This window comes from Andrena cerasifolii, chromosome 16 (assembly GCF_050908995.1).
Source record: "Andrena cerasifolii isolate SP2316 chromosome 16, iyAndCera1_principal, whole genome shotgun sequence".
In the NCBI taxonomy this organism is placed as follows: Eukaryota; Metazoa; Arthropoda; class Insecta; order Hymenoptera; family Andrenidae; genus Andrena; species Andrena cerasifolii.
The window spans coordinates 1,933,674-1,955,008 of NC_135133.1; the positions used below are offsets into that span (position 1 = coordinate 1,933,674).

Below are 21,335 nucleotides of genomic sequence, written 5' to 3' on the forward strand. Positions count from 1 at the left end.
ACATCGAGGCTCTGTAAAAGGGAAAACCTTAAACTCGATTTTCACGAAAACCTTTCAATAGCGCAGCCTGCGTATTAAAAACATTAATATACATATTGGGCACCCATTATATGTAAAATATTAGCAGAAAATATTATGCACTCCCCTCGTCAGCACGAAGAGGCACATAGTGAGCACTTTCAGATGAAGACTTGGCAGGTGGCAGCATTACAAGCAATCTACGCGGTAAAAGTGTGTTTTGATTCGTCGTCAGCCAGGCAAGGAAGGCCAGGCGCAAAGGTCTAGCAGAGTGGGGATGGCGTAAGGCCCCCTTCCCCCTTTCACCTTCTTCGCGAAGGAGGAAGGAGCGACTGGGCCTGGATTTCTTTCCTTCTTGGATACGTGGCGGCCACGACGCTGGCGGCGCTGCCGGTCGAGAGCGGAAGCCTGCGATCTCCTCGCGTCGGGAACACGAAGAGCGATCGTGCCAGCTGTGATCGTCGCCAGCACGCGCCGATCGGTGCACGTGGTCGCCCAGATCGAGTTCGTCATTGAGAGTGATAGTGGATCTTCCTTGCCCCCATTACCTTAAACGTTCTATCGTCGAGATCCTCCATCTTCCCACCGAAACGTGCAGCCTAGCTTCACCTCGACTTGTACATCGCGAAAATTCTATAAACGTAATTTTGAACTTCTACTGTTGGTGAACGCGAGGCACGTCTAAGTGATTCGAACGAGAAAGCAACAACTGCGAGTCTAAAGATCATTGGATGGAGAGATCCACGCAGAAGTCGTGCTATTCGTGGCTCTCGGAGCGGGACTCGATCGGCGAACGGTTTCCCTGCGGAGGAAACTTGTTTCTACGGTTCAGGAGACAGAAAGGAGGGTACGGTGACCGGTAAACAAAGCAGTGAGGCAGAAGACTCCTCTGTGGTGGCGGACACTTCCTCTGCTAGCTTCCAAGTGGACGCCAAGATGCGCTGAGGAACGATCGAGGGTTTTGCGATGCCTCTACCGATCGTCGAGGATTCTTTAAACGAACCCTTGCCGATCTGCTTGTCGGAGAGACCTTCGGTTCTGAATTTCGTTTAGAAGCTCGCGCCTGGCCAGTAAAATCGGGTAGCCATGAAAAGAGATATGCCAGATGTAAAGCAGAGGAACGACAAGGTCGAGGATCGTCTGGGGTCGTCGAAGCAGAGCTCGAGATGGAGGGTGTGCCAGGAGCACGGCGAGCAGGACTGTCCCAGCGAAAATGAACACGAGTTCGAGTCGCTGGAGTACGAAGAGGACGCTTACTACTCGAACATGACGGCGACGCCGAGCTTCGACGACATCGACGAGCTCAGCGACGACGGTGGCGAGCTGGTGGTCCACTGTTGGCACGACTCGAACGGGGAGATCGACGAAATCGTGGTGGACGACGCGAATCTGTCCGTGGAGACGCAGTTCCTCACTGCTGATGGGGAGGATGGCGGCACCAGTCGGGGACGGAAGAAAAGGAGATCGGTCCGTGTGATATTCCAGGACTTCTCGAAGCCCTACCTGGCCAAGATCAGCAACAGCCAGAATTACAAGAAGTTCCTCGAATTGGTAAAAGGTGCACAGTATAATTCCGGGTACGCTAGAACCTGTCTGGAGGTTCAAGACTAATGTGATCTGTATGATCCTGGAGGGAAATTACACGGGCATGCGATGAAAAAAGTTCTTTCTATATTTTAGCAGTTTTTAATATACTCTCGGGTGCTGCATTCGAATAAACACTTTAGGGTCGCCATAACGGTTGGTGCTGGTAAATATTAGAAATTTCTAGGAGGGTATGAATATTGGATCGCCAGGCTACATCAGTTGTGATTTCAGTAGCTTTTCACTTCTAATTTCATTCAAATATTACACCATAAATTAGGTGATGGAGTAAAGCTCAGGTTATTTTTGCATTTAGAAGTGCAAATTCCTATGAAAGCAGCATAAATTTTTTAAAGTTTTATGACTCTCAATTTTACAGCTCTGTTGTTTTTGAATGACGGTGATGTAGAAGGCTAAATTCTGAAGTAATCTGCAAAGTGCTTGTTACCTAGTTGTAACAACCATTACCTAGTACTCAAAGTAGGATCAAAGATATTTTCTTTCCTTCTGTGTTAGTGATAGGTACTTCGATCAAATTAATCATCTCAGCAATGCATATATGTGTCGAAGTGCAGATGAAATCTATTGCAACTTTCTACGCGTTTTCGTGAAATTTCAGGACAGATAGAAAGTCTTTATAACTTGGAAAAAATGTATTTCCAGATATTAGATTGTATAGCGTGTTTTTGCCTCTAAAGTGAGTAGAATAGTCTTCCAGAATTTGCTCACCTATTTCTGGCACAGTATATAATTCTGCGAAAGTTATAAAATTTAGTGTTTGTGTAAAAATGTAGAAAGTATATAGCAGATCATAGATTAGGAATACTTTTCTTTTTTGCAGCTGTTCATATCAATTTTTATGCCAGTATATTAATTTTTTTCAATGCGAGATAATAATCTAATACTTCTCAAAGTTCTATTTCGTCAGCATCAAGAGAAAGTAAAATGATAACAAGTTCCTTAAATTAGTGGAGAAGTCATGAATTTCGATTTAGGAACCCAAAATTGCAATTCGTTTACAAAACAATCCACTGTTTGTTTGCCATCGCGAATTTTATTGGATCTATTGTTAATACACTTGCATCGAAAATTTCCTCTCACCGAAACATTTTGTTTTTAGTTATTTCTCCTTGGGAACTCATTGCTCCAAAGCAGTATTTCGATTTAAACTGTGAAAATACTTTAGTGCATATTTTTTCGCATTGTTAGACATTCTTGCGTGTGCTAAGAATTGGAAGGAGCACACGAACGACCATAAGTAGGACAGAATTGCAAAATATGAAAGTGAGAACTGTATCAGGGTTCTGCTGCGTCGCTACTACCAAACTCCAGCGAACAACGGTGCCCGAACTCGACATTAAGCCGCGCTCCCACCATCATACTCTGGTATACGATGAAATATCTTTAGCCCAGGGCTTGAATAGATTTCGAAAATAACTGTTTCAAAGTGTTATATAAAGGTTCTGACTGAAAGAGTTATGAAGAACCTATATTCGGAATAACCGTTATAAAGAACCTAAATATCAGACTATATAAGTATAAGTTACGGTTTCTATATAGCTCTATAACTTTTATTTTTTAAGTTCTATAACTTTTATTTTTTACTTTCTATAACTGTTATTTTTTTAGCTTCTATAACTTTTATTTTTTAGATTCTATAACTTTTATTTTTTAAGTTCTATAACTTTTATTTTTTACTTTCTATAACTGTTATTTTTTTAGCTTCTATAACTTTTATTTTTTAGATTCTATAACTTTTATTTTTTAGGTTCTATAACTTTAATTTTTTAGGTTCTATAACTTTTATTTTTTAGGTTCTATAACTTTTATTTTTTAGGTTCTATAACTTTTATTTTTTAGGTTCTATAACTTTTATTTTTTAGGTTCTATAACTTTTATTTTTTAGGTTCTATAACTTTTATTTTTTAGGTTCTATATAAGTTACAAAGCGGTTATAGAACCGATTCTTGTAACGATTGTACAGAATTTTACAGTAAATGAAATCACAACATGTTACAACTATAGATTACTCTTTGTAACCAAATTGTTTAAAAATTATTATAAATAAGTAAGCAAATATATATTATGTACACATTTGTACATATGTATATGTATACACTCGGCGGTGTGCAAGGATCACTTGTATACATATGTACAAATGTGTACATAATATACATTTGCTTACTTATTTATAATAATTTTTAAACAATTTGGTTACACAGAGTAATCTATAGTTGTAATATGTTGTGATTTCATTTACTGTAAAACTCTGTACAATCGTTACAAGAATCGGTTCTATAACCGCTTTGTAACTTATATAGAACCTAAAAAATAAAAGTTATACAGCTACATAGGAACCGTAACTTATACTTATATAGTCTGATATTTAGGTTCTTTACAACGGTTATTCCGAATAAAGGTTCTTCATAACTCTTTCAAGAACCGAAATCTTTACAATAACGGTTTCAAGCCCTGCCTTAGCCAAAACTGGTCATTTGGAATAAAGAACGCGATCAGTGTTTTATGGCAAAATTCTAAAATTATATTCCTTGAGGTGGATAAAGAATTTGTAAGGATTAAAAATACTCCCCCGTTGAAACTACATAAACATTAGTGTGCTAGTTAAGCTTGCTCTTTACTTCGCATTTCACACGTGGAAACGTGGCTTTACATTTTCACCTTGGTACCCGTAGAAACCAATTTCTCTTTTTTTCTACATAAGAAAGGCAACATTTTTGTCATTCCTCTCAGGTCAGCCGAAAAAAAACAGTGAAATAGCAAAGGCTGCAGTCTCCACAAGTATTCATATTAATCCGAGACGTATCAGCAAAATAAATCCTCATCGAAGCTACCTATCCATACCACAAGTTTCAAAGTTTCTCCATGAACAGATCACGTTGCAACCGAGTAATTCTCAAGAACTTACGAATCTTCTTTCTCGCTACGAATTTTAACGAACCATGAATGGTGTGAACGTTAATTACCCTCATGAAGGCTTTCGTCGAGCTCGACTTTCTTTGCACAGCCTCGATCGAAATTGTTCCTGCTGTTTGCAACGTCGTTTTGCTTCACCGCACCCGTGAAAGTTCCCGTGGCGTCTGTAAATCGATGATATCCAGGATGTACGTACGCGTAGCCGAAGAGGAGCAGGAGATACAAAATGGAGCTTCGTTCTTAATTGTTTTCAGGTGCAAGAAGAAGCAGTTCCTTCTTTTTCTCTCTGTAGATACGTACGTGTTCGACGTGCACAAACAGCAGACAGGTGTTCGCGCGAATATTCCAGGCAAAGATTTCGCGTTTACGCATGGCGGTTACTAGTTTTCTTCGTCGGCGTGCCTCCTCACTTTCACTTCGCATACAACTTTTTTTACGTAAAAACGCGAAGATTCTTGATACCGTACGGAATTTAAAGAAAAAATTCTTTAATTTTTTATTAATTGGCATGTTTAATTCATAAAGGATCGAGGAGGAAACTATTCGCGCCTCGGAAGTACTTACAAGGGAATATCCCGAACCCGGAAATTTGAAAAATTCTGAAACTTTGTGAATATGTAGGGAATTTCCTTACGATTAGAACGCAATTTTTGTTTGTTGCCCAAATTCACTCTAGGGGGGTGTAATTGACCGCTGAAAATTCGGCTATTTTCCGATTTTGTGTTATAACTAATGAACTGTAAAATAATTATTTTCACCAAATGATAGATCTAATTAAAAGAAGTAACTTTTGTCTTGAAACTTTTTCCCTATCTCTTACAGATTGCGAGTTACAAAATAAAATCGGAAAATAGTCGAATTTTCAGGGACTAATTCCTCCCGCTTAGATTGAATTTGGGTAGCAAACAAAAATTGCGTTTTAATCGGGAGGAAATCCCCTATATATTCGCAAAGTTTCAGAATTTTTTGAATTTTCGGGTTCCAGATCTTCCCTTGTTAGTTGGCCGAAATCATTAAGGGGTTACGCCACCCTGAGGCGCTCGAAACAGCACTAAACTAGACGATTTTTTTTTACTGATACTATGAGTTTGAAAATTATTTCTTTTCTTCTTATATGTAGGACATGTATTAGTGCATATATTGTATAAATACTGTACAAAAATATTAAAAAAATGACCGAGTTATTTGTTCTCCCGCGGAGCTCGTCCGCCGTTACACGCGTGACTGATGTAACAAATTATAACGCCCAGGCTCATCTGAAATGAAAAACATGATGATTTTCCTGTTCCTTAATAAAATACTTACAATGTAGCATACGGATTTGAGAAAAAAATTATTGCACACATGAGAGCAAGGTGAAGAAAATTATTCGTTTATCACCTGACAAAACGAACTTAAAACATTTATTATATACGAAGGGGTTATCGCATGAAAAAAATGATAGGCTACATTGTAGACAATACCATTAAGAATATGCGTGCCAAGTTTGAAATCAATCGGACAAATAGTTTCGGAGATATTTGATATATCACCTTTGAAAATGTAGTTTCGAGAAACACGCAAAAGAAGAAAAGTAGAATGGTCGCTACCTGCTGCGGAATATCGACATCCGCGCCTCGTTGAAAGCGTATAACTCGGCTATTTTGGGGAATTTTTGCGTCTACCATGACTTAAATTATTCTTAAAACTTAATAAGAAAATTCAAAGAAAAAAATATCGTTTTTTTTTCACAAAACTTTCAGGGTGGCGTAACCCCTTAAGGAGGTATTCACTTGAAAGTGTGTGAAAAATGGGCAGTTTTTATGAATTTTTTCTTTCCCAGATAAACGGTCTACATAGTTCTGGTTTTGTACATTTCTTTGCTAATATTTTACCAACACTTCCTTGCCGTTACATTAAAAAGTAACAAATACGTATGTACTATATTAGAGGTGTTCATGTGCGATCACTTTTAATAATTCTTCCTTCACGGTTAATATGATTGCGCTCGTTGTCTTCATCTGAAATAAAAACAGCTAGGTACTTATATTCTATTCAATAAATTTGCCTTTATCGTCCCTATCGCATGTTCTGTAACAGATCAAAGCAAAAATTTGGTTAAATGAAATTTTCTCCTTCAACAGGTCGCCATTTTTTCTCTTCGATTTTGAAAATCGATTTTCTTCAAGACTAAACCTCGGATGAAAAAATCTTATTCTACAGTTTTGATTTATTTTTGCATAAAGGATCACCCCCAGTCGGCTTGTATGTGCTGATTGTGAGTGACACAGCTGTTGCTTCAAGTGGAGGTCAGATAGCAATGCTTATAGAAATGTGACTCTAAAAATGTATCATTTCTAAGTGATTTTGTTATTAAACTACTTTGCAGAACGGAAGGAATATTGAATTAAAGAGATGGATATATAGTTTGGGGGAAATCTAAGGTCAAAGGGTACTGTAGCATGTTCTTGAAATTTTCGGTGTTGATCGAAATATTTTTGGCACTAGTAAGAATTATGAATTTTCCAAAGTTGAAAGAATATTACAATTCACACATAATGATGAAGAAGAAAATTAACAATGATCAACAAGAAAAGTATTTGGGAAAAGCGAATGCCTCAGTAAAAAAACTATTCTGCACTGCAGTTGAAAAATTAATCATTTTGAAAGTGTTAGTAAGGTCTGATGTCGAAATTACCATTCTTCGTTAATAAGGAATTCGGAATAAATTATCCTCAAAGAAGTCATCCATTTAGTGGCTAACGTGAAAAAACGAAAAGCACGCGAAGCACTGACAATTAGCATCCAAAGTGTAGCAATTATTAACTACAGTAATGTTGAAAGAAAGTATTTTCTTGGAAAGCTCTATTTTCCATCCGCGAACTGCCTAAAAGAAGCAGCTCATGAAACTTAATATTTCAAACGTAATAAGATAGATAGAACGGCTGATCTATCCCCTTAAACCAAAGCGATCTATAACTTGCGCAATCCAGCGGTATAAGTATGGATATATCCGCGAGTCCTTCGATTACATCCATCGATCTCTCCAGTTCTTGGATGCTAAAGACGACGACGAAAGAGCAAGAATCGTCGAATAGAATCGATCCCTCATCTTAACATATATTTTTCGATGTCTAAAGATAAGCCTTGGAACTCAATTTCCCTAAAAAATATTCACTAGTGTAGCCTGTGAATTTAATACATCATTGTACACGGTGTGCACTAAATACACAACAAATTTGAACCCCAAATATTTGAACCCAATCAACGCGAACTTTATTTATTTATTATATTAATGGGCTTGCATTGTTGATGAATGCGCGCAAGTGGTTTCTTAACGTATTTCCTTGCATTGCAGGAGAAGATGCAACTCTTCACTCGTCCGGCTACATTTCGCCGTCGTCGGATAACGTGGTGAGCGAGCTGCAAGGACTTTCCCTGGAGGAGCAGGAGCGCCAAAAGGAAGAATGGAGCACAGAACTGGCCAAAGTACGTACCACAGAGCTCTTTATCTTCCCTCGGAAAACAGTGTACAGCCACAATCGTGAAATACGACTGGCGAGGGATTCTGTGGTCCGTGGCCCCTCCATTTGCCGTGGAGGGAATAATGGCCCTTTTACGCGTGACACTTTTGTAACTCATAAATGGAATTCAGGTGTACCTATTTAGTTGGTCGTGGCAGCAGTCGCGCAACACGTTTTTCATACAATTTCTCGTGAAAAATTAACGTCACATATACGTGGTATCGGCAATTTTGTATTGCGCAGAGAGGAAACAAACGAAATCTTAAAATCAGATAATTTACGGAAATGCATCGTAACGATTTAAAAATGTGTGTTGGATAACTGCCAGTGGTGAATAGATTTATTTTGTTCATGTGAAATGAGGCATTGAGAGCAAAAAAAAAATATTTCTTCTATATTATATTATTAGTACGGCCTATTGGAATACATTATTGCTACTAACTGAATTTCACAAAAATGTGAATGCCCCACATGAGCTAACGCTAATTTTTGTTATGTCACGTGATCCACGATATTTATCGGAAGTGTAACTTCCATTCAAAGGATAAAAGTATTGTTCAATTCAGTGTCAAAATCAAAGAAGAACAAAGAAAGCTGAAATTATGAAGAAAATAACAAAATTACCATTTTTCTTCACACAGAGTAAAAGCGACATCACACATATCAGTTCTGTGACGGTTCAATGTCGTCAGTGTAAGCGGTAAAGAATATCGTTTCCCTGTTTTGGAACGGAGCAGTTTACACCTGGGCGTGCCAGTTACTGACACTAACCCAAAGAGACCACTGATGGTATTGAACCGTCACGGAACTGACATGTGTGAAGTCGCCTTAAGACATTTTTATCTTTCGGTCATTAATACTTTAAGACCCTAGGATGCGTAGAAATGTGACCAAATAAGGGCACCCCTCTACTAGCTATCCAAGAACACATTTGATGGATTCTCTCCGAAGAGTATTATTTTATATACAGGGTGTCCCACTAAGGAGTGGACAGCGCGATATCTCTTAAAGTATTGTCGATAAAAATATAAAAAAAATAGGGAATTGCATGGTTCGAGGGGGCCCATTTATTAGCGCGAACGAATTTTGTTTTCGATTATTATTTTAAAAGATACGATGGTCAAGTTCGGTTTTTCAAATGGAACTATTTTTCTTGAAGACCTGAGTTGATAGTGCGTTCCAAGACAAATTTAATAAGCTTTAATGTATACACTTTATTTCCACTGGTTTTTAAGATATTGCGCTTGCAAAATTACTGATTTTCACTGGAAGAAAACCCTCTGGAATGGCAAAAACCGGGGGCGGTCTTACTGGCGCCACGGGTGGCACTGCCTGTTGAAATGGATACTTACCTGCCAAAGGTCTACGCCAGAAATGGCAGGCCCAAAGGCTGGACAATTCTTTTCTTTTGACACAATCTGCTCCCTATGGTTGAAATTTAGTCTAGCAACTTTCACTCCTCCTAACCTAACCAATCCAACTTGCATCCCTCCCAAAAGAACCGGCCATCCGAGCGTAGAAGCAAGTGCGAAATAAAAGTAACGATGCGCTTCTCGATACCGCAGATGTACCTACCTAAGTAGCATTTCTGACGGAAAAGAATTGTCCAGCCTTTGGGCTTGCCATTTCTGGCGTAGACCTTTGGCAGGTAAGTATCCATTTCAACAGGCAGTGCCACCCGTGGCGCCAGTAAGACCTTGCAGTGAAAATCAGTAAATTTGCAAGCGCAATATCTTAAAAACCAGTGGAAATAAAGTGTATACATTAAAGCTTATTGAATTTGTCTTGGAACGCACTATCAACTCAGGTGTTCAAAAAAAATAGTTCCATTTGAAAAACCGAACTTGACCATCGTATCTTTTAAAATAATAATCGAAAACAAAATTCGTTCGCGCTAATAAATGGGCCCCCTCGAACCATGCAATTCCCTATTTTTTTTATATTTTTATCGACAATACTATAAGAGATATCGCGCTGTCCACTCCTTAGTGGGACACCCTGTATATACTACTCGAATGGGTCTCCGGTTGGTTGCCATATCTCTGCAAGGCACAAAGCAGACGAAGTCTTAGTGACCACATTAACAATTCCGCGATGAAGCTCAAGGACACGGTCTGTCGTAGGTCGAAGAAGAGATACAGACCCTGAGGCACGTTCTGGCGAACAAGATCAGGGTCTCCCAGGAGTTGAAGAGGAAGCTGGGCATCAGTGTTTGGAAGGAGATCACCGAAGACATGAATCAGGGGTTGAAAAACGTTAAGGAGAGCCAAGTGTAAGTTTACCACTTATCCATCATCAGCACGCATTTATCTCTTTAGCTCTCACCCTCATCCTGCACTAGTGGAGTCTTTGCTGGGTACTACTAGTGCTTCCGTGCACGAGGCGCTCAGCAGCAGGGTCCTGTCCTTCGGAAATCACTAATTTGAATCATATTAACACTTCGACTGGCGTCAGCGTGCATTAATGCCTAGGGATTTGCATTCTGTGTACAGTTTTCGCGTGATTTTTCGTTGACAGTTTCTGGGCAGCATCAAAAATGTCGTCCAAGATTGTCAGAATGTTTGTTTTGAAAATAAACCAAGCTCAAACTCCGTTTTGAAGTCGAAATTTGGGATTTCTATATTCTGTTATAGGTTTTGAAGAAAGTGCCACCAATGGATCGATGAGATTTTCCGGATGAAAATGAGCCTAAGCTCGACCTCATTCGGGCTACTTTTAGTCATACATGATGCGTAAACGGTCTACGGAATTTGGGGGTGATTCAAATTATATATAATTAAAAACAGCTCGAATGAGGTCGTGTTTGGACTTATTTTCATTGGAAAAACCTCGCCTATACATTGATAATTATTCCACGAAGCTTTAGTAGACAATATACAAGTTTAAATTTTGATTAAATGTCGGTGTTCATTAAATGATATCTCGAAATGGCATGACCGATTTGAAGGGGCATTTTTCTAATCCTTGTGACACTCAGAGTGTTAAATATGTTATACTAAACAAACTATTGAATTTTTTAATTTACGATTCAAAAAGTCGTTTAGAAATTCTATTTATGACGCTGCTGCTGGTCGCCTGAGACTCAAGACACGGTTAGAAGTACAACTAGAGAAGCTTATCGCCACCAGAGACATCGAGGTTGCTATAATTCCTTCATCCATGACAATATTCAATTGTTCAGTCACGAAACGTTCCTAGTCAGCGTACTGATAATGCTAGTAAAGGTGCGATTCCACTGACAAGGGAAGATCCCGAACCCGAAAATTAAAAAAAAATCGAAACTTTGCGAATATGTAGGGGATTTCCTCCTGATTACAACGCAATTTTTTTTTGCTGCCCAAATTCACTCGAAGGGGTGAAATTAAACCCTGAAAATTCGTACATTTTAAAACTTAAGAACTGTAAAAGATAGAAAAAAAGTTTCAAGACAAAAGTTACTTCTTTTAATTAGATCTATCATTTGGTAAAAAAATTAATTTACAATTCACGAGTTATAACACAAAATCGGAAAATAGCCGAATTTTCAGGGGTTAATTACACCCCCTTAGAGTGAATTTGGGCAGCAAAAAAAAAAATGCGTTATAATCGGAAGGAAATTCCCTACATATTCACAAAGTTTCAGAATTTTTTGAATTTCTGGGTTCGGGATGTTCCCTTGTGAGACGATTTGTTGGCAACGTGCAACATTGTCGCAGCTTTTTTTCCGCATGCAAAACGTCACCCGTGGAACGTTGTCGTGGGTTGCCTCAGTGGAATCGCACATTAATGTTCACTGAAGAATTTCCTCGAGCTTCATTTATTCTTCATCCGATTTTGCAGTTATGGTAATGATATTGTTAGTCCGATTGGTAAACAAAAAAAATATCCTCGGATTGTACAGATCGCGAGAAACAGAACGCATGCCCAACACTCGTCCTGCATATTCATCATGTCCGTTGTAATATCGCGCGAGGTGGCGGTTACCGATCTCCTATTCGCTTTACAACCCTTTTCTGTTTATTTTCTGCTACTTCTGCCCTCCAGACATGTAGGAAACACTTTTTCTTTGACCTTTTGGTTGGGTTCTCATTCAGTTATCAGAACGTCGGCGAGAAACTCGGTCAGTTCACCAAGGCAGTCTCCGAGAACATTTTGTAAGTACGAAAACTAGTTGTCCTTCCCATAGGATTCGACATTTCTTCCGCGACAGTGATCATTAACGCGCGTGTACCAGAGAACGCTTCTTCTCCTTCTGCTTTATTGTGTTTTACATGAGTTTTCGAGAAAGTTTCGCAGAGTTTTTACTCGATTCCCTGGCACCGATTTTAGCGCGCGATCCTCTTACTTCGGTGTTCGAACGCCTCGCTACTTTCGAGTGGTAGGTTATTGAAGCGAGTATCTGTGCATGCAGTGTGGTGTGGGAGGGAAATCAAAGAATTTAGGGCCGCGTGATGTTTACCAGAAATGGACAAAACGAACAGTTTGCAAGTCAATCCTGATGGAGATTTCGTTTTCCTATTTTTATGTCGATTTCTTACGACAGATATTCCATACGTCTGCCTTTCATTGTATCGCACTCTGGATTTGTACTGTACTATTTTACTGACGTGGCGATCGTTTTATATTAAGACCTTAAGGCGAAGAAATTACTTTTTCTTGTATTCCTAAGCTTCAACATTTAATAAGAAACTAAATGTGCGTTTCGGTAAAAAGGAACCCAGAGAGTTGAGTTCTGGCGATCGAAAGTATCAACAGAATAATTAAATATTACACACCGTACGAATCAAAGTTTTAACAATGTATTATGACTCATGTGCAATTAATATTCACAAATAGATTAAATTGTATCTCCCTTAAGATCGATTCTTAGATCCACGTTGATGGATATCATTTGCCTATTTTTAGAATCACTACATGCCCTAAAATTCTTCGACCATACCCTTGCATAGCACAGTATAATTAACACTGAGCTAATAAGACCCTGTGAAAAGAGATTAGAGAAAAAAGAAACACGTTAATTAAGCTGATTAGTTCCTATAGAAAACTGGTATACACATATCGACCATGGGTCGCGGGCAGAGAAACATAAGCTTTATATAATACGAACGCGGCATGCTGTGATTAATCCATTGTGGTCGGTGCGCGAGCAAATGCATGAGCAATGGTATCATTGGCTTGATCATTATTGAGTACCAAGCAAGCCGTCCGTGGCCATTGACAACTAGGACTGGGACTAGTAGAATTTTTCACTGTTTTTATATTCGAACAGTCCTAGGGCTCGAATATGCAGCGAATAAAATTCGAATATTGTGGTGTTCGCGTATTAAATTCGAATTAGGGCTGTGCTTCAGTATTCGAATACGAACTGAATCCTCTAATATCCTAGTACTCACAGAGCATTCCGAGAGTGGATTTGTTTCTATTCACGCTGACCTTGTAGAACATTAAAAATATTAGGAATGTATTTTTTCGTGTTTTTGTTAATGAATACTTCAGTAGATGAAACAGTTTCAGGGTTCACCAGTTGAGATCGCTTCAATTAATCCCAAATTCTACATCGAGTTGAAATACCTTTTATACCAGAGTTACTGAGCTTTGGACGTTGAATTATATTAGTAAAGACAAATTAGTGCTAATTCAACTGCAGTATTCGAACACAGCCCTAATTCTAATGTAGTATTCAAGTACAGCTCTAATTCGAATGTAATATTAGAATACTGCAATAGCGAAGGAATATTCGCGACATTCGAGTACTTATGAACTGTTCGAATACTTGAATTATTCGAATTGTCCCAACCACCGGGAACAACGCGACCTGATACCAACAGAACAAGTCCCATGGGTAAAATGAATTTTCATCGTCCTCTTCTTATTCTATAGGTTCCAGAAGACAGAGTCAGTGTTCAAGACCACGGCTGAGAAAACTAGCAGTATTTTGGGCGGCTTTGGCAGCGGACTGTCCATGAGGCTGGGCCAGATGCGCAATTCTGACAGTTTCCGTTCGTTGGAGGAACGAGTTGGTTCTGCCTACGAGAACATGAAGGTAAGTGCCTCTCATCACACTGTGGACTACATCCTGGCTGATTTCCCTTCTTCTGTGATGTATTAGTGAGTGACTGACGAATATGGATCTCCTCTGTGTATTCAATTAAATATTCATACTGGTACGAAAGGAATTTAACGAGAGGTGCTACATTAGCGGCGGTCAAAAGAAAATTGAAACATAATATTTTTATATTGCATAAATTGTCACAGGTCGTCGAATTTCCAGCTTAAGGGGCTATACCCGTTTGAACCCTCGGAAAATGTATACATTTTGTGGATTTTTTTACAAGTCAACGGTTTGATGCAGATTTCCCGTTTTTTAACTATGTTTACATAGTATTATGAACTACTTATAAAAAAAGTTTCAGTTAAAAAACTATTGTTTTTCGGAAGTTACGGATACATGTCCGAAAGTCTCTCGATTTTAGACGGCTAAACGGTGGCCCTAAAAACTCGCGCTACGTTCAACCAATTTACTTCAAATTTTGCATGCAGAATCATAATAAGATTCCACATCGTCCAACGAAGGCGATTTTGAAAATTTTGAAAAATAAAGAAATGGTGAGAGATCAAAGGTAAAGTTAAATTTTTCTAAGAGAAAAATTCACCTTTTTCCTTTATAAATAATAAACGGGGAATCGAAATAAAAAAAGCCTTCGTTGGACGATGCGGAATCTTATTATGATTCTGCATGCAAAATTTGAAGTAAATTGGTTGAACGTAGCGCGAGTTTTTAGGGCCACCGTTTAGCCGTCTAAAATCGAGAGACTTTCGGACATGTATCCGTAACTTCCGAAAAACAATAGTTTTTTAACTGAAACTTTTTTTATAAGTAGTTCATAATACTATGTAAACATAGTTAAAAAACGGGAAATCTGCATCAAACCGTTGACTTGTAAAAAAATCCACAAAATGTATACATTTTCCGAGGGTTCAAACGGGTATACCCCCTTAAACACTGTACCAATGAAAAATGTGTAATCCAAACTCAAAATTTCGAAATCTAAAAAACGTCCATGAACTTTAAATTTTGAAAGATGTCACCTCGGGAAGAACGATCATTGATCACATAACATATACTTGCATCTTTCATGCAAAAAATGTCCTCAGACATTTCTTTATCTCGTCAAAAGCAACGATTGTTTTGGATAATAATATTTAGTCTGCTGACTTATAAGGGTGATTCATAAATGCACGTCAATACTTCAGGCGCCACCAGCAGCCATGGCCGTGATGGAGACACCGCTTCTCGTAAGATCTCCACCGAAGTTAAACGGGGCGGCGTACTGGGGAAAGATGGGTGACCACTTGTCTCCCGGTGCGCCGCTGCTGCTGGGACCCGAAGGAGAGTGGAGGGAAAAAGGAAATGAACTATATTATCGTTCGTTAGGCAGTATAAGGAAAATGCTTGAAACGCCACCTTGTGTTAAAAACACAACAGAAAAAATACAAATACAATACAATACTTCAGGCGCCAAATCTACACACTAATATAAGTAAAACCGTCATACGTCTTCTGGATGATTAAAGAAAATGTTCCATCGATGTTGCCCGTCTCGTGCCTCGATACACGCTACTGCACGCCGTAGCATTGAGTTCCGCACTCGCTTGAAAACACCAGGAGGTATTCTTCGAATAGTCTCTCAGCAATAGTCTCTCAATGACCACTCGGAAAATGTTCTTCTTAAAAATGTACTCTGCTTGTTGAAGGTCTTGTACACGTCGCAAATGATATGGATAAAGCTACTGTGTGTAGCGTATATTGAGGCACGAGGCACTTCGAACATTTTCTTCAATTAATCATCTAACTCGAAAACTAAGATATATAAGACGTATGTTCATATGACGTTTTTACTTGTATTAGTATGTAGATTTGGTGCCTGAAGTATTGACGTGTATTTATGAATCACCCTTATAAGTCAGGTGACTAAATATTATGCTTTGATGGCATGAAATTTGGTACGTCGACATGATAAAACTAGACTATAAGTAACACAGCACAAAAGTACAAGCACGTATCGTTGTGTTTTTCTGGTATGAAAGTTATAACGTATGTAACTTCTGCATGTTTTTGCTTGACTGATTGGGTGTGTTCTTGCCGATGTCTCATTTGTGTTTGATTGTGAAGTTTAACGAGTGATAGTTTTGACACAAGAGAGGCGAATGTGTTGCAGAGTGATTGACGAGTATGACAGGGTAAGTGGTATTCAGTATAATGCTGAGTTTACACCTGACGAGTGTTCGGCCGAGTGAGCCCACTGAGCCGAGCACTCGTCCAGTCTGAACGCATATTCCAGTACTCGGCCGAGTAATCTGGCGGGCCAGATTTTCACTTGGCCGAGTAGCAGACCGATGCCTCGGCCGAGTCACTCGTCAGGTGTAAACCTACCTTCAGGAATTCCCTTCGACCAGAGAGATACCACAATTTATACGAGTAGTTTCTGAAAAGCATTGCGGCGAAGTTGTGAGAACACAATGATTATGAATAAATTGCAGAATGGAATTGTATGGAGCCTTTTGGGGCTAGATTTTTGTGAAGAAAACTGGCTTTAAACGTTGTATCTCTCTAAATTAATTCAACTACATTAAAAAAAAAGCTGCTCCAAATCATGACTGCCTCTTCCAAGTGCATCGTCCTGAGATTCTTTGAAATTAGTTTGCAACTAAAGGCCCTATCGCACGAGACATTCAAATTCATTATTCATTGCAATGAAAATTGAGATAATTTATAATAAAATGGAAGTATGGAATTAAAATAATTTCAGCTAATTTGTTGCAGATTGTTGGGTGTAAATAAATAACGGCTGTAAAAATTAGCGAATCACCGAAATTATAATGTAAATGACATATTCCCGATTTCCTAAATGTAAGGATATGCGCATACACCTACTTACATGAATGGTTTAAACTTTCTTAGCAGAAGGAATCGCTCGGAAAGGCCGACCCAACTTGAAGTGGCATTTCTCATCATCTTGAGCCACCCAAAGTGTTAAAATCACCCTTCCTTAAATCTGCTCTTACAATCCTCAAAACCCTCCAAGAATCCTAGATCCTAGTGCTACCACCAACAAACTGTCCCAACGACTTACATACAACGCTCTTCGCCATCACCGCCTATTGTCCACGACAAATCTCTGGAGAAACTGAAGCAGATCACTCCGCGTAAAATCGCTGATTTACTGTTTCCAGACCAAAGTCGTGCCTTCAAGATCTACTTCAATGCAGAGCTTCGACGACGCCCTCCGAGAATCCGAGGCGGCGAGACGCGCATCCGCCGCGCCCTCTGCGACCAGCCCGATGATCCCTGAGGACAAGCTTCTGTCTTAGAGCTGGCCTCCTGAGTCCACACCGATTTCTCTGCCTCTTCTCTGCGTAACATGCTGACGCGTCGGTCCATGATGCCAGTGTTTCGTTCTATGCTAATACCTATCACTTTCTACCGCAACTGCTGTTAATCAGGGCTAGGCGATCATCGCGTGCAATCGATCGTATAAGAAAAATCGACCATTGGGAAGTGTAACTGGAACATGTTGGGGTTGGCTTAACAAGACACGATCAGCGTGGTAGAACGACTCGAGTAATCTGTCCGTCACTTGATTGTCGCAGCGTCAATTGCTCGTATTGTCGTTATCGAAATACACTACGACGTTGCTATCCTTTTTCATACGAAACGGTAACTTTTTCTTCGTTGTCAGTGGTCGTTGGGCTGAGTTTTTAAGGATCATTGAACTGATGAAGGATGAAACGGATGTTCGTTGATCTTGTTATGGATGATCTTTTTGTGTTCTTTTTTCGCCTTTCTTCGTCACTTTGTTTTGATAGTGGAGGATCTCTTGGTGTCAGGTGACTGACATTTTCTTTCGAGTTCCTTTGGCAAGCGCAGGCGTTGCAAGGGGAAATGCCCGTGTTACTCAAGAAGATGGCATTTCATTTCTTACTTTATGGAACTTGCTTTGCACCACAGCGACTTTTATAACGCATAATAATATATCGCTGATACGTATCTTAATGGTTTTTCGTTGCAACCCCCGTTCTTGCACCGTCAATTCATATGGAAAGTAGGCACACGCTTTAGATGGATACTTACTGGTCGCGCTTCTCTCTCGAACAGTTCTTTAAACTACTCCTGTGAAACGGCTCGGATATTACTCGACGAGGCTCGTGCTTCGACAATATTCCCTATTTTGTGCGATACAAGTATTGATGTTCCAATCCGAATTCGCGCGCTGAACCATTCACAGAAGCTTCAGAATTGATTTACGCGGGACACAGGTGGCCATTGGTTTGTTACACGCGTAGCCATCGTGAGTATTTCCATGTACAGTGGCGGATTTGCAGCCTGGGCCCCTGCCCAGAAGGCCCCCAGGGCCCCATCCTTAAAAAAATTATGATTTTATGCAAACTATATTTTTTTCAGTACCACTACCCTTAGCCCGCTTTTAGTAAACTACCTCTTCATTTTCCCGGAAAAATGGGCCCCTCAGAACGTTTGCCACCTGAGCTTTTTTTCTTAAATCCGTCACTGTCCATGAACATCTTTAGTCTAGTATTTACCATTATTGTATTGCAAAACGTTTGTTATATTCGCTTCAGAACGGTGTCCATTTGAATTAAGTTGCTTTGATCCAATGAAATTCATCGTGACAAATTGTAATTTCGTGTTGTCACACGGTTATTAAATGTGTCCATGAATGAACAGCGATGTGAAACTGATGAAAGGTAAGAGTAACTTAGAAATGTGGTAGACGTATAACGAAGCCTCCTGTGTTCCATGATTTTCAAGTCGTGTGGATGTACTATATGGTCTATAAATGTGTAGAGAGCTATTCTAACTGCAAATCAATCGGGGAATCGAGAAATATTTTTTACTCAGCTCTATGACGAAATTACGTGGCGCGGTTACTGGTGCACGTTTGCTTTATCGTAGCATTTAAGACACTACACATGCATTTTTTTTTTGTATATTTATCATGTACCGTACGTAAAGAACGTAATCGGGCACGTAAGAATTAATCGAACTATTACAAACGTATCGATTCTGCGCTCGTATCGTCGTTGAGAACCTGCTACACAATCCACTTGTTCATATTGGTGAATAAATTATTTTAAGAACTGCCATACACGTGGAAAGCGAGTTTCTGTCCCACAGTTGAGAGCGAACTGCGCAACACTTACCTGTTTTATGGAAAGATATATTGTGTGCTTCTTGGTAATATGAATATTCGTATTTATGGGAATTTAATAATATATTTTTTATGAAAATTTGTCATTCTTTCCCCTTTTGGTTTTCGTAAAAAAAGAGTCTGTTAGATTTAAGAACTGTTTTAGTCTTAAGCGATTAATACACGATAAAACAATTTTCTATTTATTGATTTTGGGCGAACGTCAAAGCTTGAACCTTTCCTTTCAACTGGCGATATCGTGCAGTTTCATATCCAGCCATAGTTTTCGTAATCCATTTTCAGAACATCTTGGAATAATTTAAAAAATACGTTACCTCTTGCGCCCTGTGATGATGAACCACAAATATGTATATTTGAGAGAATTTTCATCTGTTGATGGTCAGCGAAGAATGAATATTTTTTCTGATTTAACCTTGAGTGTCACAAGCGTTTGCAAAGTGCCACTCCAAATCTGTCATACCTTTCTGACAGATCGCTGTTGCCAGGAAAATTCCCTCCAGTTTGCCGTGCACTTTTCAACACATGCCGACACTAATGAAAATTTGAACTTCTATATGGTCTATTAAATTTTCACGAGAGTACTACCGTTGAATAGTAGACTTTTCTGATGGAAATGAGTGCAAATATGGCCTATTATACTTTTAATCATACATAATTCGAATTGCTTCCAAACTCCGTTAAACAATTACACGAAATATATGATGAGAAATGGTACAAATAAGATCGACTTTTTAGACTCATTTTCATCGGGAAAATCACGCCAACCCATTGGCACTACTTTCACAAAGATCTACCAGAGAACACAGAAACTCAAATTGGAAGCACGCCAAAATCGTGCGCAGGATGCAAATCCCTCGGCGTGAAAACACGCCGACGCCATTGAAGGTGCTAAGGGGAGAACCTGGTTCAGAGGGTTGAAATTTTCGACTTTCTTTTTTGCTTTAATGGATAGTAATACTCTTAGAGAATATATTCCTAAAATTTCAGAGTGAAATTCGAAGTAGTTCGGAACTATCAGCAGTTATGTGTCGCGCAATATACACGCGCCCGACTGGAAACCGTAAACTTTAAAACGCGTTTTCACAAACAACATTTTTCAACGGACTTTCCCCGGGGCTTTTTAGTTAAATTATGACCAACCATCGTCGACGAATTAACATTTATGAAAAAATTAAATTAAGCCATATTTTTTTAATAAAAACATCGAAATTTTGTCTGCAGAACCGTAACTGTTCCTTTAAAGTCCCATAATTTTGTCCATTTTAGACCTTTTATTTTTTTTTAGTTCATCGACAATGTAATGAACTAAGGAAAATTTCAGTTTGTTTATTTTGGGCAAAAAAAATGCAGGCTCCATTTTCCCCGCCATTTCACAAATTCCAGTGGCAAGGCACATCAATGATTAATCAATTTCAGCGCGATGAACTCGAAATTTTTCCATTAAACTTTTCTTTTGTATTGTATAAATATATATTAAAACACCCTTATAGTTCTAGAAATAAGTACTGAATTCGCGAAGATGAAATTTCTTCAGCGTCCTGGACCAGGTTCTACCCCTTAACCCTTAACTGGTATACTGTTTTTGGCAAACGTGACTGGTATAATGGGATCGTGGCAGACCCCAAATAAAAAAGGGCACAGAAATTTGTAAAGTCGACACTAGAGCAACCACTATGAATATTTTCTTCTTAGGTAATGTAGAAAATAATATAAGCGTAGAAAGTTAAACTATTATTATAAAATTAATTAGAAATTCAGTTTATCAACTTGGAAAACCGAAAATTGTACATCGAACTTTGGGTGCTTGGGGTCACGAGCGACCCCAGGATACCAGTTAAGGGTTAAGGTAACGACAAATCAGTGAAGCATTTTTAAATCCAGGTACCATCGAAGATGAAGGATGGATCGTATACGACAGAAAGGGTAGATTGAAACACGTGTGATTAAAAAAAGGAATTGGTCAACTACTTTATTGCCATTCTGCGCGTGGTACAAAACATAGTTCGGTCGCGTACGGGCACGCTTAAGTACAAAACAAAAAACGATCCTCTACAAGTAGTCTTCTCCAGCTGCATGGCGAGAGGAAACG

General features: G+C 39.1%; 1 protein-coding gene across 2 annotated transcripts; it reads left to right on the forward strand.

Moving 5' to 3' along the window:
• Positions 1-465: 465 nt before the first annotated feature.
• Positions 466-19,435, forward strand: LOC143377882 (uncharacterized). 2 transcript variants are annotated; one of them, XM_076829683.1, is made up of 6 exons: positions 466-1,576; positions 7,874-8,004; positions 10,163-10,311; positions 12,113-12,172; positions 13,899-14,061; positions 17,253-19,435. In XM_076829683.1, exons 1-6 carry the CDS (start codon positions 1,105-1,107, stop codon positions 17,388-17,390), a joined length of 1,113 nt encoding a protein of 370 aa, XP_076685798.1. In that variant the 5' UTR covers positions 466-1,104; the 3' UTR covers positions 17,391-19,435. The 2 variants fall into 2 exon arrangements, with proteins under 2 accessions (XP_076685798.1, XP_076685799.1); XM_076829684.1 differs by lacking the exon at positions 12,113-12,172 and having other exon boundaries at positions 485-1,576.
• The last annotated feature ends 1,900 nt before the right edge of the window (positions 19,436-21,335 follow it).